This window comes from Sphaerodactylus townsendi, linkage group LG04 (assembly GCF_021028975.2).
Source record: "Sphaerodactylus townsendi isolate TG3544 linkage group LG04, MPM_Stown_v2.3, whole genome shotgun sequence".
NCBI lineage: Eukaryota > Metazoa > Chordata > Lepidosauria > Squamata > Sphaerodactylidae > Sphaerodactylus > Sphaerodactylus townsendi.
In genome coordinates, this window is record NC_059428.1 from 22,585,430 (window position 1) to 22,599,316 (window position 13,887).

Genomic DNA, 13,887 nt, shown 5'->3' on the forward strand with positions numbered 1-13,887 from the left:
CCTCCTTGTGGCTCGAGAACTCTTTTATCAATATTACTTTTTGTTTTATTGTTTTAGTTGTATATCAAGCAAATCCTGAAGAGGCAACAGATAACTTTTCTAACTAAACAAACAATGGCTAAAACTTAGTCATTGTTTCTTGACTGTTTCCTATCTCTGCTCCTGAGGTCTAAAATCCTACTTACCGTATATACTCGTGTATAAGTCGACCCACATATAAGTCGAGGCATCTAATTTTACCACAAAAAACTGGGAAAACTTATTGACTCGCGTATAAGTCGAGGGTGGGAAATGCAGCAGCTGCTGGTAAATTTCAAAAATAAAAATAGATACCAATAAAATTACATCAATTGAGGCATCAGTAGGTTAAATGTTTTTGAATATTTATTTCAAAGAAAAACAGTAAACTGGCTCTGTAAGTGAAAAAGAGGGTCAACAAGAACAATATGGTATCAACAACAATAACTTCTAAAAAGTACAAAAACCTAATAGCTCAACCAGCAACCAAGCTAAAACTACAAGTGTTAAAATCCTTCAAAGAGCCTGGATTCCTCATCATCACTCCTGTATGTCCAAATGCTTAACCCAAACCTTAGATTTTAGAGGGATATTATCAGAAATGGAAAAATCTTCTATTGAAGCTTCCAAATTTGTAAAACAATGGGGATGGGGCACCCCCTTTGGGGAGGAATTAAATAACTTTAGGATCCCCTGACCCAAACTTCACCAAACCTGGCTGGTATTTCATAAAGAAACTCTCCTGATGAGACCATCCAGGTTTGGTGAAGACTAGTTCAGAAAGGAGTCCCAAAGTTATGGACCCTCAAATGGGTAGCCCCATCTACTAATAGCTCCCATTGAAAACAATGGGGAATGGGGGCACCTCCTTTGGGGGTCCATAACTTTGGACCCCCTGAACCAAACTTTACCAAACTTGGCTGGTATCATCAGGAGTGTCTTCTGAGGGTACCCTGAAATTTTGGTGCCTCTAGCATAAAATGCGCCTCCTGCTGGCCGGCAAAGTAAAAACACACCAAAAATTTTAATGACCCGCATATAAGTCGAGGGGAGCTTTTTCAGCATTAAAAATGTGCTGAAAAATTCGACTTATACATGAGTATATACGGTATATAATTTTAACCTTTTGATGATGGAGAAGGAAGATCACTGTACACAGATGCAGTTGTTTTGTTACTGATTTTTTAAATGTTGTTTATTCATCTTTCCAGAATTGGGGGGAATCAGTGTTGAGTAATTAACAATAGCATTTCCTGTTATACAGCATCTCTGAGAGTGAGAATTTGTTACCCTACAAAACTGGGTCAGTTTGCCCCTGAAGTGCATCCTGCTAGTCCCTGTCTTAGTTTTGACTTCGTAGTTTCTGTTAATAATCCTCTTCTTCAGTCCCAGCCCTCAAAGTCTTATAAACGTTATTAAACTGTTGCGTTCAGGATTGAAGCTTCATATGTTGGCTCCAAACACGCTTGAGTCTGTGGAATGTGTTCAGTGATTTAAAGTAATCATCATTTCTGATGTGAAAATTTTTACATCCAGGGTTTATTTAATTATTTATTTAAGGCATTTCTACATTATCTTTCCACCCAAATATGGTGAAATAATATTAGCAGTGGCATGTGCTTTACTGTAACTTTGCTATTTTCGTTCTTTAGGCAGACTCCCAGATTGACCGAGAACATCAGAATTTTTATGAAGCATCTTTAGAATATGTCTTTAAAATCCAAGAAGTTCAAGAGAGAAAAAAGTTTGAATTCGTAGAGCCGGTGAGTTGTATTTGATTAAGTTAATGTTCATTCCCTTAAATCAGTGGTTTAAATTTCCTACCCTGGAGGACACCTGGAAGGCCCAGAGACAGAATCCTTGAACAGGATTGTGATTTTTAATCTGAGGTGTGACCTCAGCTAATTCAGAGTGTCAAGCAGGCCTACAGCTTGCTGAGGCAAGATTGGTAACAGTAGGCCATCACACCAAATTGTGGTTTGCACAGCCCACAATTTAGAACCCAGCCCATGGTTTGCGGTGTTGCATGTAAAACCAAGCCACAACTTAAAGCTACATGTCTTCTTTTATGGACTACTTATGATTTAGCCCTGGTTTGCTTTTCTGTCTTTTCCATATAGTATTTTCTATTGTGCAAAGGCTGCTGAAATTTCAAAAGATGGAAATCTTCTTGTCATTGAAGCACAAGTTTTCCACCTATCCTCTTCTCCTGCAGCCCCAAATGCTCCCTGAAATGCTCTCCCATGGGGACAGGTGACCCAAGGAATAGCAGGAGGGAGGGAGGGAGGGAGAGAGGTCTGCCATGGGAAGGAGGAATTGATGAAAATCACTCCAATCCCCACATGAAGAGAAATGATCAACAGGACTCATTGTATTGCTTACCTCAAACCTGCAATTTCTGATTTTGGTTTGTTGTTCAACTGAAATAGACTATCAATTCAGATGTCATTCTAAATCCTAGTTCACTTTCCTAACCATCTGCTTTGATATCTGAATTGTGAAAAGCTGCTGCTGTTTTTTGGCTGAATAATGATAATTTCCATATCACCAGCAGAGTCCCCTACAAATTTTCCTACTGTTTTCTCAAAATTGAAAACTTTTAATGTTGATTTATTATTTTCTGTGCAAAGCTGACCAACTTGTCTGTACATAGCTAGCAGAAGGATTCCTTTGGCATATATCATGTTGGAAGATCAAGGTGAATTATTTCCTGGTGGTATGGTTAGTGGTGTTAGGTTTATGGCAATATTATTGGCACCCTGGCTGTTACAGGGCCTAGTACTTGGCTTTATATTTCTATTGCAATAAATCTGCTAGTACCACAAGATTCCTTTTTGTTTTTGCTTCAACAAAACTAGTTTGACTACTCCTCTGAAATTTGAGAAACCCCACAGTTCCTGTGAACAGAGTTTGAAAACCACTGCCTCCAATCGACAGCAAGGGCATTTATAGAGTAATACATTGGTTAATTAAAGAAGGAAATTTAATATTGCAAGTTATGAAGCCCTGGTCTCTAGAATCATCTCTGCTTCTTTAAAGGCTCACGAAAAATGGGTTTCTCATCCACCGTGGAATGAAATTGCAGACATCTCGCCATCTATCTGCATGACACTTTAACAACTGGTGCTTAACGGTGTTGTCTGCGGAGACATGACAAGTATTTCATAACGTAAAAATTGGCTCAAAGTTGCTAACCGAGGCACTAGTCTTCAAGTTTTGATCAACCCCTGCTTTTATTAAAGTATCAAGAGAGATCATGAGTGGGGAAGCTTCAAACAATATGGGACTATTAAGAAAGACATGAGAGAAACATGCCTTTAACCTCTTGGTGCAGCACTCCTGTGTTTACATGGAAATCAGTCTCTCTAGAAGTGCTGGTGTTTAGAATAAGCTTCAGAATATACAAGACTCAAACTGGGCTGCAGTCTTCATTGGCCTTTGGAGTGTAGTCCCGGAAATCGTGACGTACTCACTGTGTTAAGGTTGGGCCTCTGCCTGCTGTAAGCTTTGAGTTATGAGCTTTGCCAACACAAAGCTCTTAAGCTTGCCCACTCCTGTTCTAGTTCAACTCCACATCACTTTTTCATGCAGAAACTCTGCTATCACCTAAACATCTACTTACTTGAATATTCTTGGCAGAAGCAGAATGTTCAGTGCAAGAAGAAACTTGTGGATAATTGACAGCTCTTTTCAGAAAATAGAGCCACCTTGGCCTAATTCCCATATAGTGGTTAACAGCAATGGTTAAGAGCAGCAGACTTTAGTGTGGAGATTCCAGACTAGATTCCCTGCTCCTCCACATGAGTGGCAGACTCTAATCTGGAGAGCCACATTAGATTCCCCGTTCCTACACATGAAGCCTCTTGGGTGACTTTGGGCTAGTCACAGCTCTCTCTGAACTCTCTCAGCAACACCTACCTCATTCATAGCATGTTGTGTGGTGGAGGGAGGGAGGATTATTGTAATCTGCTCTGAGACTCCTTTCGGCACAGAGAATCAGAGATTAAAAATCCAACTCTTCTTCTTCTTATAACTTGCACCAGCACCAATAATACTTCTCAAGAGCATTTCTGGGTTCTATAAAATGATTCATTGAGCTTCTAGTAAGAAACAAATGCAGCTGCAAATCCTCCCCACCTCAAGAAACTCAGGTTTCCTTGGAATCTTCAAAAGGAATATTTCCCGCATGTGTATGACATAATATAATACAGTTCTAGACTTTGTGTCAGCTGATGCCACAGAGCTGATATTTTCTGGGAAAATGAAGCAATCTTTACCAGTTCTGACTTGGGCATAGGAAACCTGTGGTTAATTCAGAATTCAAGCAAATGTGGTTTATCTAGTAGGAACAGTGGGTTTCATTTGACATATTTGCATAATGTTCACGACATATCAATGGGAGTACTTTTGACTTTGGAATAGACTAATGCGGTGATATTGGGTATGGGTAGTTCAGAGGTTCCCCTTCCTCCCATAGAAATAGGCCAGCATTAATCCAGTGCAGACTGAACCAGTAAGCTGCCTTATCAGATGTGTGGATTTTAGTCTGTCTTGCCAGCACATGATGCTACTGTGACCCTCACCTGCTCTCCAAGGCCTCAGGCAGGTCTCTTTCTCTGCCTTACTCATGGAGATTCTATGCAGGAGGAGGTTATAGAAATACACTCATTGCACCGAGGCAGAGTCAAGCCCAAGGCAGGGTTTATCCCGGGAGTTCTGGTTATTGAGGCTGGGATCCTTCAAGAGCTCAATCCTGCTCAGGTGCAGATTCCTCCATTTCTGCCATACCTAGCAATGCAAGCACTTTTCCTTTTACCCTCTAACTGTAGCTTCTGCCTCCTTCTGTGACTGGCTCCTTCCTCCGCTCCTCTGAGATTCCTGATGGCTCTCCCAGCTACACAGCATCAGGCTCTGTCTTGGCTTGCAGGGAAGGGCCTGGAGCAGAGGCGTAGCTGGGCCAGAGTGCGCCCGGTGCGCACTCTGGCTTTTTCGCCACCTCCCCCCCGCGGCGCCCCACCCCCACTCCCACTTACTTTAGAAAACTGAGCAGGCTAGAGAACAGGCCTTCCTGTTCTGGTGGGAACTACATTTACCAGGATCTCCTGGGAAATGTAATTCCTACTAGAACAGGAAGGCCTGTTCTGCAGCCTGCTTGGTTTCCTAAAGTAAGTGTGGGGGGAATCACGCCCCCCCCCGCAGTGCCCCCCTGTGCCGCCCCCCTTCCACACACTTACTTTAGAAAACCGAGCAGGCTGCAGAACAGGCTGGAGCAGGCTAGAGACCCTGGGAAATGTAGTTCCCACCAGAACAGGAAGGCCTGTTCTCCAGCCTGCTCGGTTTTCTAAAGTAAGTGTGGGGGGGGGGGCGCTGCTGGGGGAGGAAGAGGGAGGGGCCAGGGGGATTCCCCCCCACGTGACCCAAATCCATGCGCCCGGTGCATCGCGCCCCGCATCCCCTGGGAGCTTCGCCACTGGCCTGGAGCTAGTTCTGCTGCTTGCACCTCCTCTTGGGAAGCTAGGTCTGGCTCCACTGAGTCTTCAGGCTTTGCAGCAGAGTTCTCAGTGTTCAGGGACTGGCCCATGACAGGTGTAGTGGTTAAGAGCAGTGAACTCTAATCTGGAGAATCAGGTTAGATTCCCCACTCTGCCACATAAGCGGCAGACTATTATCTGGTGAACTGGATTTGTTCCCCTGCTTTATCTGTGAAGCCTGCTGAGTGATTTTGAGCAAGTCACAGTTCTCTTGGAACTCTTTTAGCTCACCTACCTCACAGGCTCACCTATCTCCTGTGGGGAGACGAAGGGAAGGAGTTTGTAAGCCACACTGAGACTCCTTAGGGGTGGACCAAATCAGTAGGAGATTGGCAACAACAGTAGGCGATTGGCAAGCTTCCCATTGACTCCCAGCTACATGTGTTGATGATGCTATCAAAAAGTACTGTGGTGGAGCTGAATAATATGTATGCTCTATGGTCTTTTACCTGGGGGCCTATCTACATGATCAGCTGTTCTCTTCCGTGTCCCTTGGGTCCTGAGAGTTGTGCACTCAGATTGGGAATGCAGCAGGCAGGGAGACGGGGAGTTAATCCCAAACTGAAACAGTCCCCAGAAGTCACTTTTGACGATTGGGGAAACGTGGCCATTTCAGGTTGAGAAAACAATGTGAGGATCAGTGGTCCTTCTCACTGCAGTAGGGAACAGAGCGGAAGTTCCCTAACTCTGCACAGAAGTGAGCCACCTGAGGGAGCTCCCCCTGCTGGTGGATACCCAAGGTGCTTGGCACCAACACAGTGCCTGTGCAACTATACAAGAAATATGGGTGGGGAAGTCAACTTAAGACCCCTCTCCCTGCATGCTGTCACTTGGGTTTGCCAACCTCTAGGTGGGGCCCAGAGCTGTGAGCTTACAACTGATCTCTGAACTATAGAGATCAATTTCTGAATAGAAAATAGCTGCTTTGCCGGTGGATTCGGTGGCATTGTACCCAGCTGAGGTTCTTCCCATCCCTGCCTTCCCAAAGGTCGACACCTAAATCTGCAGAAATTTCCCAGCCTAGGGTCGACAGACCTATAGTTACAGTCAGAATGAGACCCTCAAATGCACAGGAATTAAGTTCCAAGCAAATAATTTCCAGAACCCACGAATGCGTAAAGTGGCCGTACACTGAATCAGCACGTTGGTCTTTTGCCAAGGTCAGTATTGACTTCTTAGATTTGCTGCTGCTTTCCATGGTCTCAGTCTTTCTCATCACCTATTACCTGATCTCAGTGTTCCCTGTAAGTCATGCGGTGCGTGAGCACTATATTGGTGCTGTGCTTGTTGGGCGGCCACCCAGCAGGGGGAGCTCTCACTGGTAGCTCAGTTCCACTTAGTGAGAGAGAGCATCCACACAGCGGTATGGAAGCCTTCGAGGGACCATTGCCTGATCCTTTTAAGCAAAGATCCCATGATTGATCTTAGGATCTCCAACATACAAATCAGGTACTCAGTTACTTGAGGCATGCCTCCTCTGTAAACTCCTGTCCACAGGATCCAGGGCAAACTAGAAACAGTGGACTTAGGCCAGTGGTGGCGAACCTATGGCACGGGTTCCAGAGGTGGCACTCAGAGCCCTCTCTTTGGGCACGCGCAAACAGAGTGCCCTCCCCCCCCCACACACACACACATATCTAGGCTGGCCTGAGCCACTGGGCTTGATTATTAGCATTAAACCCAAGACCTAGTTTTGGGGAAGCAGCGTAGGTAACCCTGTTAAGCACTGTTAAACCCCACTGATTTTCATGTGAAGAACTAGAGCACGATCCTTTACCTGGGAGTAAGCTCAGTTGCTGGCAATGGGGCTTGCTTCTGAGTAAACCCTCTTGGGGTCGTGATTCACCCGTTGGAAGAAGAGGCTAAATTTGCCGCGGTTGCTTACAAAAGCCAAGCCACCGCGACTACCACTCAAGCTTACATTCCCCGAGTAGCATGCGCCTCTTGGAGCCAAACGCATTTTTTCGAAGCTAAAAAAACCTTCGACAGTATTCAGGTTAAATGGCCATGTTGGCACTTTGCGATAAATAAGTGGGTTTTGGGTTGCAATTTGGGCACTCCGTCTCGAAACGGTTCGCCATCACTGACTTAGGCACTGTCATTCGCACTTGTGCTATCCCTGTAAGTGTGGCTGGAGGATAAGAGGCTGATCATTTTGCTCCCAAATTTCTCACACAGTCCCCTAATGTGTGTTAACAATTTTCAGATTTACCCAGAATCATGCATTTTACTTACTCCAAATACCTAAATCAACTGGTTCAGTAAACCAGAGCTTCTGCTAATTTAACACAGCCGTGAGTGTGTTAGCAGCTGGCCTGCCAGGATTCCAGAAAGCAGCAAGGCAAAATCTGAAGCCTGGAAGAGTCTTTATTTATTTTTATGTAGTGCTGGTGACCCTGAGATTGTTTGGTCATCTCATTCTCACAGGAAGAAGATCAAACTTCCATCTTGGATAGGGTAAGAATTTGACCTCTAGCCTTCAATCCATTCATCCAAGAAGTTACTGTCTTCCTGGCTCAGTGTTATTTTTCTTTTTTGCTTTGTAATGTACAGAGACCACAAAATACATTTAGATATCCAGTCTTAAATTAATTTTGTTAGTAATTTGGAAAATTTGAGGTGAGGGGAGAAAGCTGATCTTCATTAATCATATGGACCAGCAGTTTACAGTAAACAGAGCTGACAGTAGAAGGTTTTGCTCAGATAATATTCCTATGCTCCTTTGTGAAGAGGCCCTCTTCTTTTAATAGCTGCACAATAGGGGAGATATTCAACAGATGCAGCATTTTCCTGGCGTTGACCAACTGTACCCCTTGAATCTCTGCCTGCCATGCGTCACTTGAAAGCACAGGAGCCTTTTCAGAAAAGGAAGTGGCAGTCTTATTTATTTGTTTATTTTATCCCATCGAGAGGCTTGGAATAGCATATGTAGTTTATCCATACAACAGCTCTGCAATGCAGGTAGCCTAACCAGTTTGCTTAATGACTGAACACAGACCTCCTTGGCACTTTAACTACTATACTTCACTATATTTGGATGTTATCAGCATTGTTTTTTAGGATCTAGGGGGGCCATGACTCAGTGGTAGAGCATCTGCTGTGTGCGCAGAAAGTTCCAGGTTCAATCCCTGATATTGCCAGTTAAAAATATCAGTTAGTAGATGATGTGTTAGAACTGACCTTGATAGACCAAAAGTCTGACTCAGTCAAAGGCAGGGTTGCCTTTGACTGACAAACTAACAACATGATGTCACTTCCAGGGTAAAGCCATGGACTTTCCAGTGATCCATAGAAAGTGATGTCAGTCCTTTCCAGGAATCACTGGAAACTCCATTATTTTATCATAGAGTTTATGGTGATTTCTAGAGCTTTGTGATATTACTTCCAGTTTTCTGGAATGGAAAGGGTACACTGTCCTGTTGCTTTTCCCACCCTGTTTGTAAACATCTTTGAGACCTGAGGAAAAGCAGGAATATAGATTTTTGAATAAACAAATGAAAGGTCAGTGGGGATAATATTATGCATTTCTGCACCTAACATCTAATTTAGCTATGAGTTGTGACTGGAAATCAAATAGTATTGAACCCTCCTCTTTCCCTCCGTCTCTGCTATTGCTTGAGTAGTCTGTTGGAAGACAAAACCTGCTCCAGAGGGTTCGCATTTTCTGGGGAGACGCAAACAGCAAAAGGGCTCACTTGTCCTATCAGCATCACCTTTCTTACTTTGCAGAGGGACCAGAGGCAGCATGGGAAATTCTTCAGTTTGCCCATCTGTAAACCTGAAGAGAGATCTGTTTATATTGCTTATGTATAAAGTTGGAAATGGGAGTAGGAAAAATGTGTCTTGTTTAATTTAGACAGAAACATAAGAGGTGAAAGGATTTGAACTCTCCCTTTCTTGTCTCAAGGTGCCTTTCTCCCCATCCCCACATATGCCCCCAAAATTTGAGCTATGAGAAAAATATTGAGTTGTGTGTGGGGATAAGAAATTGTTGAAAAAAAGAGAGGTGGTGACTTTACTTTACCTCACTTGTGAATATCTTTTGATGAGAACTAAGCCTTTCTCTTCTTACATTAGAATGTTCATGGTGCATAGACCTGAACAAACATGGTGTTGAGTGTTGTCTGTCCTATGTACACTGGTATTAAGAACCTAAAAGGTCAAGAAATTGTGGCCCTTGAAACAATATCTTGACCCACTAGGGTGGGTGGGCCATGTTTAGATGCCGGGCCCCCTCCCCCTCACTCCTCTTCCTTGCATGCCACCCCTCCCTCCCTCCCTTCACTTCCCTCCCCTTCCTTAATTCTAGATTTGTAGGGTTAACCTTGTTCCCCTGTATTGTTTGTCCATGTAGATTGGCCCCAGAATATCTTGTCTGAGAACCTCCAAATTTTTGGTGTTGAATGTTTTGTGGAAGAATGTTTTTCCCCCTTTTTTGCAACTTCTTCCCGTACAATAAAACTATGTCCAACAGGTGTCCTGGAAGACTTTCAACATGGTAGTGATCTGCACTGCAAAACATGCCTGGGAGTGGGGAAGCACTTGATGTGAAATGAGACTATTATAGACAACAGTTCTTATTTTTGCATACTGTACCTGAGATTTGAATGTTAGAAATCTCGCTTTCTCTTAAAATGCCCCAAACAGTCTCCAGTTCCAATACAGATAGGTTTATAAATTTGATGTTGCTGCCATCTAGTGCTAGTTACTCTTTTCCTTTGGTACTGAGACAAAGGAGATTCGAAACGAAAACTACACACTAAAAACCAAATGCTCATGTTGTCAGTTCATAAGTTTTCATTGTCTTTTTGACTGCATTTACCTGTTTTTTGGGGGAAATTGTAACCTGGAGCCAAATGACTCAAAGGTATTTGTGTAGCATATTAATAGTAAACCAGGGTACATAAGGAAGAAAAAGAAGAAAGGGACTAAAAAGTTTTAGACCACTAAAAATTATTTTTGGATTTTGTATGAACATCAAAATTAAATGGAACAGAATTACCAGGGCCGAAGAATTTGCTGGATCAGGACGATTGATTAGATATGGGTTTGACAAAACTAGGGCCCCTTCCACACATGCGAAATAATGCACTTTCAATCCACTTTGGAACTGGATTTTACTGTGCAGAACATCAAAATCCACTTGCAAACAACTGTGAAAGCGGATTGAAAATGCATTATCCTGCATGTGCGGAAGGAGCCTAGGAGTAAACAGAACCCCCCCCCCCCCCACATTAAGAACAAAAAAATTGGAATGAAAGACAGAAGCTTAATTCACTTATTGCAATAACCAATCCCCTTTTCATCTTTCCCTCATGTACAGCCTATTAATTAACCACTTCCACATTCAGACTAAATTATAGTTTGCCAATACCACAAATTATGGTTTGTTTTCTAACATCCAAACCCATGAATTAAACTGTGGTTTGAAGCCCTTGTTTGGGAAGCATAGAACAGATAATTGTTTGTGAGTCAGATGTGCAAACCAATTACGGTTTAGATATGATTAATTAATTTGTTATTCATGAACCAAGGAAGCTGGGTTGAGGAAGTGTGCAAACCTAGTTGATAAATCAGGCTCAGTCTTCCAATTATAAATGGAAATGAAGGAGAAAGTGTCTCATGCTGCCTGTGCCAGGCCAATGTGTTTTTATCCGTCCATAGAGTTTTGTTTATTTCACCCCTGCTATCCTATTATATGACTTGAGTAGAAAAGTAGACTTTGCTTTCCATCATAGTAACATCAAATAAGTGCCAGCAAACATTCAGGCATATACACTGAGAACTGGGATCATCACAGTACATCTCTTCCCCCACTGAACAGCTTTTCCCCCTTATTACTCCAAAAAAGTGTCTATTTGTATTGTACAGAATATTTAGAATAGGAGTTTGGAATGCATGGTTTGGAGTCACATTTTTTCCCTTTTTTCTTTTTCCTTTTCAGCTGTTGGCATTTCTTCAGGGATTATTTACTTTTTACCATGAGGGATATGAGCTGGCACAGGAGTTCGCGCCATACAAGCAGCAGCTACAATTCAATTTACAGAATGTAAGTATGAGCAGTATTTCCTGCAGTTTCTTAGATAACTGAACTTCAATATCATGAAGTCAAGGTTGACAGTGCTGTATTGCAATTCTAAAAATCTCTCACAAACAAATCAAGTATTTAGAGAACCAGTGTGGTGCATCCCCACCCAGCTGTGAAACACACTGGGGGACATTGAGCTGAGCATGTTAAGAACAAGCCTGCTGGATCAGACCAGAGTCCATCTAGTCCAGCACTCTGCTCCTCGCAGTGGCCCACCAGGTGCCTTTGGGAGCTCACATGCAGGATGTGAAAGAAATGGCCTGCTGCTGCTGCTGCTCCCAAGCACCTGGTCTGCTCAAGCATTTGCAATCTGAGATCAAGGAGGATCAAGATTGGTAGTCATAGATTGACTTCTCCTCCTTAAATCTGTCCAAGCCCTTTTTAAAGCTATCCAGGTTAGTGGTCATCACCACCTCCTATGGCAGCATATTCCAAATACCAATCACAAGTTGCGTGAAAAAATGTTTCCTTTTATTAGTCCTAATTCTTCCCCCCAGTATTTTCAATGTATGTCCCCTGGTTCTAGTATTGTGAGAAAGAGAAAAATGTCTCTCTGTCAACATTTTCTACCCCGTGCATAATTTTATAGACTTCACTCATATCCCCCCTCAGACGTCTCCTCTCCAAACTAAAGTCCCAAACACTGCAGCCTCTCCTCATAAGAAAGGTGCTCCAATTCCTCAATCATCCTCATTGCCCTTCTCTGCACTTTTTCTGTCACTTCGATATCCTTTTTGAGATGTGGCGACCAGAACTGTTCTCTCTCTCTTTTTGCCTAACCTACCTCACAGGGTTGTTCTGAGGAACATGTGCAGGGTACAGTGCCTGTCTGTTCTGGCTTGTACTCCTGGGATGAAGGGTGGGTAGAAATGGGCAGACAGGTTCAAGTGTCAGTGCAAAACAATTTTACCCTTTAGATGTCTTCTTCTCTCCCCCCCCCCCCCTTAAAAAAAGCCTTGTGAAATCTAGTGGTTGGATTAACATCTTTAAACTTAAAATAGTAAAACTTGTGCCCCTCAGTTAAACAAACAAACAAACATATATGAGTAAATTATACAGATGTGCTGTTTGTCACACAACATGTTACCTATATGCTGCCCTCCATTCATTTCTGGTGACTTGGATTTTATCACAACTCTGAGGAAGCTGTCACACCTCACTACAAAAATAAATAGATAAAATTCAGCATTCAGCTAATCTGATTCTGCAACATGTGTAGATTACTTTGACACAGCAAGCATTAAAGATTTTTTTAACTTTTTGCAGTATATTCTTAAATATTTTATTTATTTTAACCTTTAATGGCATATAATTCTTAAATATTTACTACCTAATTAATACTGATGTTAGATTTTGCTAGGCACAGAGAAGAGCAAGAATCTGTGATGAACACTGGAGAGCCAGCTATAATATTTTTTTTAAAAAACCAACTAGCCACCCTTTGGTTTTCTCTGATGTTTGAAGGAATTGTGCCCCCTACTTAATTGCACTTCTGTAGCTGTAAATACTAGGGACTTGTTTTTTGAAAACTCTATTCTTCTCCCAGTACTGCAACCTGGTTGGTTTGTTGGTTTTCTCTCTTGAAATCACATTGATGCATATGGGACTGGTGTCCCATTAAAAAGTGTGTGAAGCGAAAGGTTGATTCAGATGAGGTCTTGCAAGGGCTTCAGAGACTGAATGTGAATAAGTGGCCAGGGCTCCAATTTAGGAGGAAAATATTGGAACCATGCAAGCATGGTCATGCTGAGACCTTCCCTTTGAATGTTTCTTGCTGAACAGGCAACAGATGAGAGGTTTTGAAGTTTTGACCCCGGCAGCTGGTATTGAACATACATCATCAACGTCTGAAGGAAAAGTTGTGGCATTGTCATTTTTAATACCTCCCTAGGAGTGCAAGGTTTTAGTAAATAAAAAAACTACCTGGAGGAAACTCTGTTTGCATTATTTTTACTGACACACCTTAAGTGAGACACATCTGAAGGTTACAAAGGGCTTTGAAGAGGCAAATAGCAAAGAACAAGAAAGGAACAGCGCATTTGGATTGTTACAAGTTTCCCTTTGAGAGAAGCACCAGAGGTCACTGTTGCTTTTGATTTTCTGCAACGCACTGCTGTTCTGTACTGTTGCCTTTCATAACTGTAGCAGGGCCTGGTAGATTTTATAAGTTCAGAAATAGCACTGAGCAAACAAGTTTTCCTTGAGAGACTGTAAACATCACGTGAGATTGTGGCAGAGAGATTTAAGCTG

General features: G+C 42.7%; 1 protein-coding gene across 1 annotated transcript in view; it reads left to right on the forward strand.

Moving 5' to 3' along the window:
* ARHGAP42 (Rho GTPase activating protein 42) overlaps window positions 1-13,887 on the forward strand; it is a 205,236-nt gene that overhangs the window by 124,127 nt on the left and 67,222 nt on the right. Inside the window, exons 6-7 of the mRNA XM_048494223.1 lie at window positions 1,671-1,781; window positions 11,494-11,598. Coding sequence (XP_048350180.1) covers window positions 1,671-1,781; window positions 11,494-11,598 — 216 coding nt within the window. The remainder of the gene's footprint in view (window positions 1-1,670; window positions 1,782-11,493; window positions 11,599-13,887) is intronic.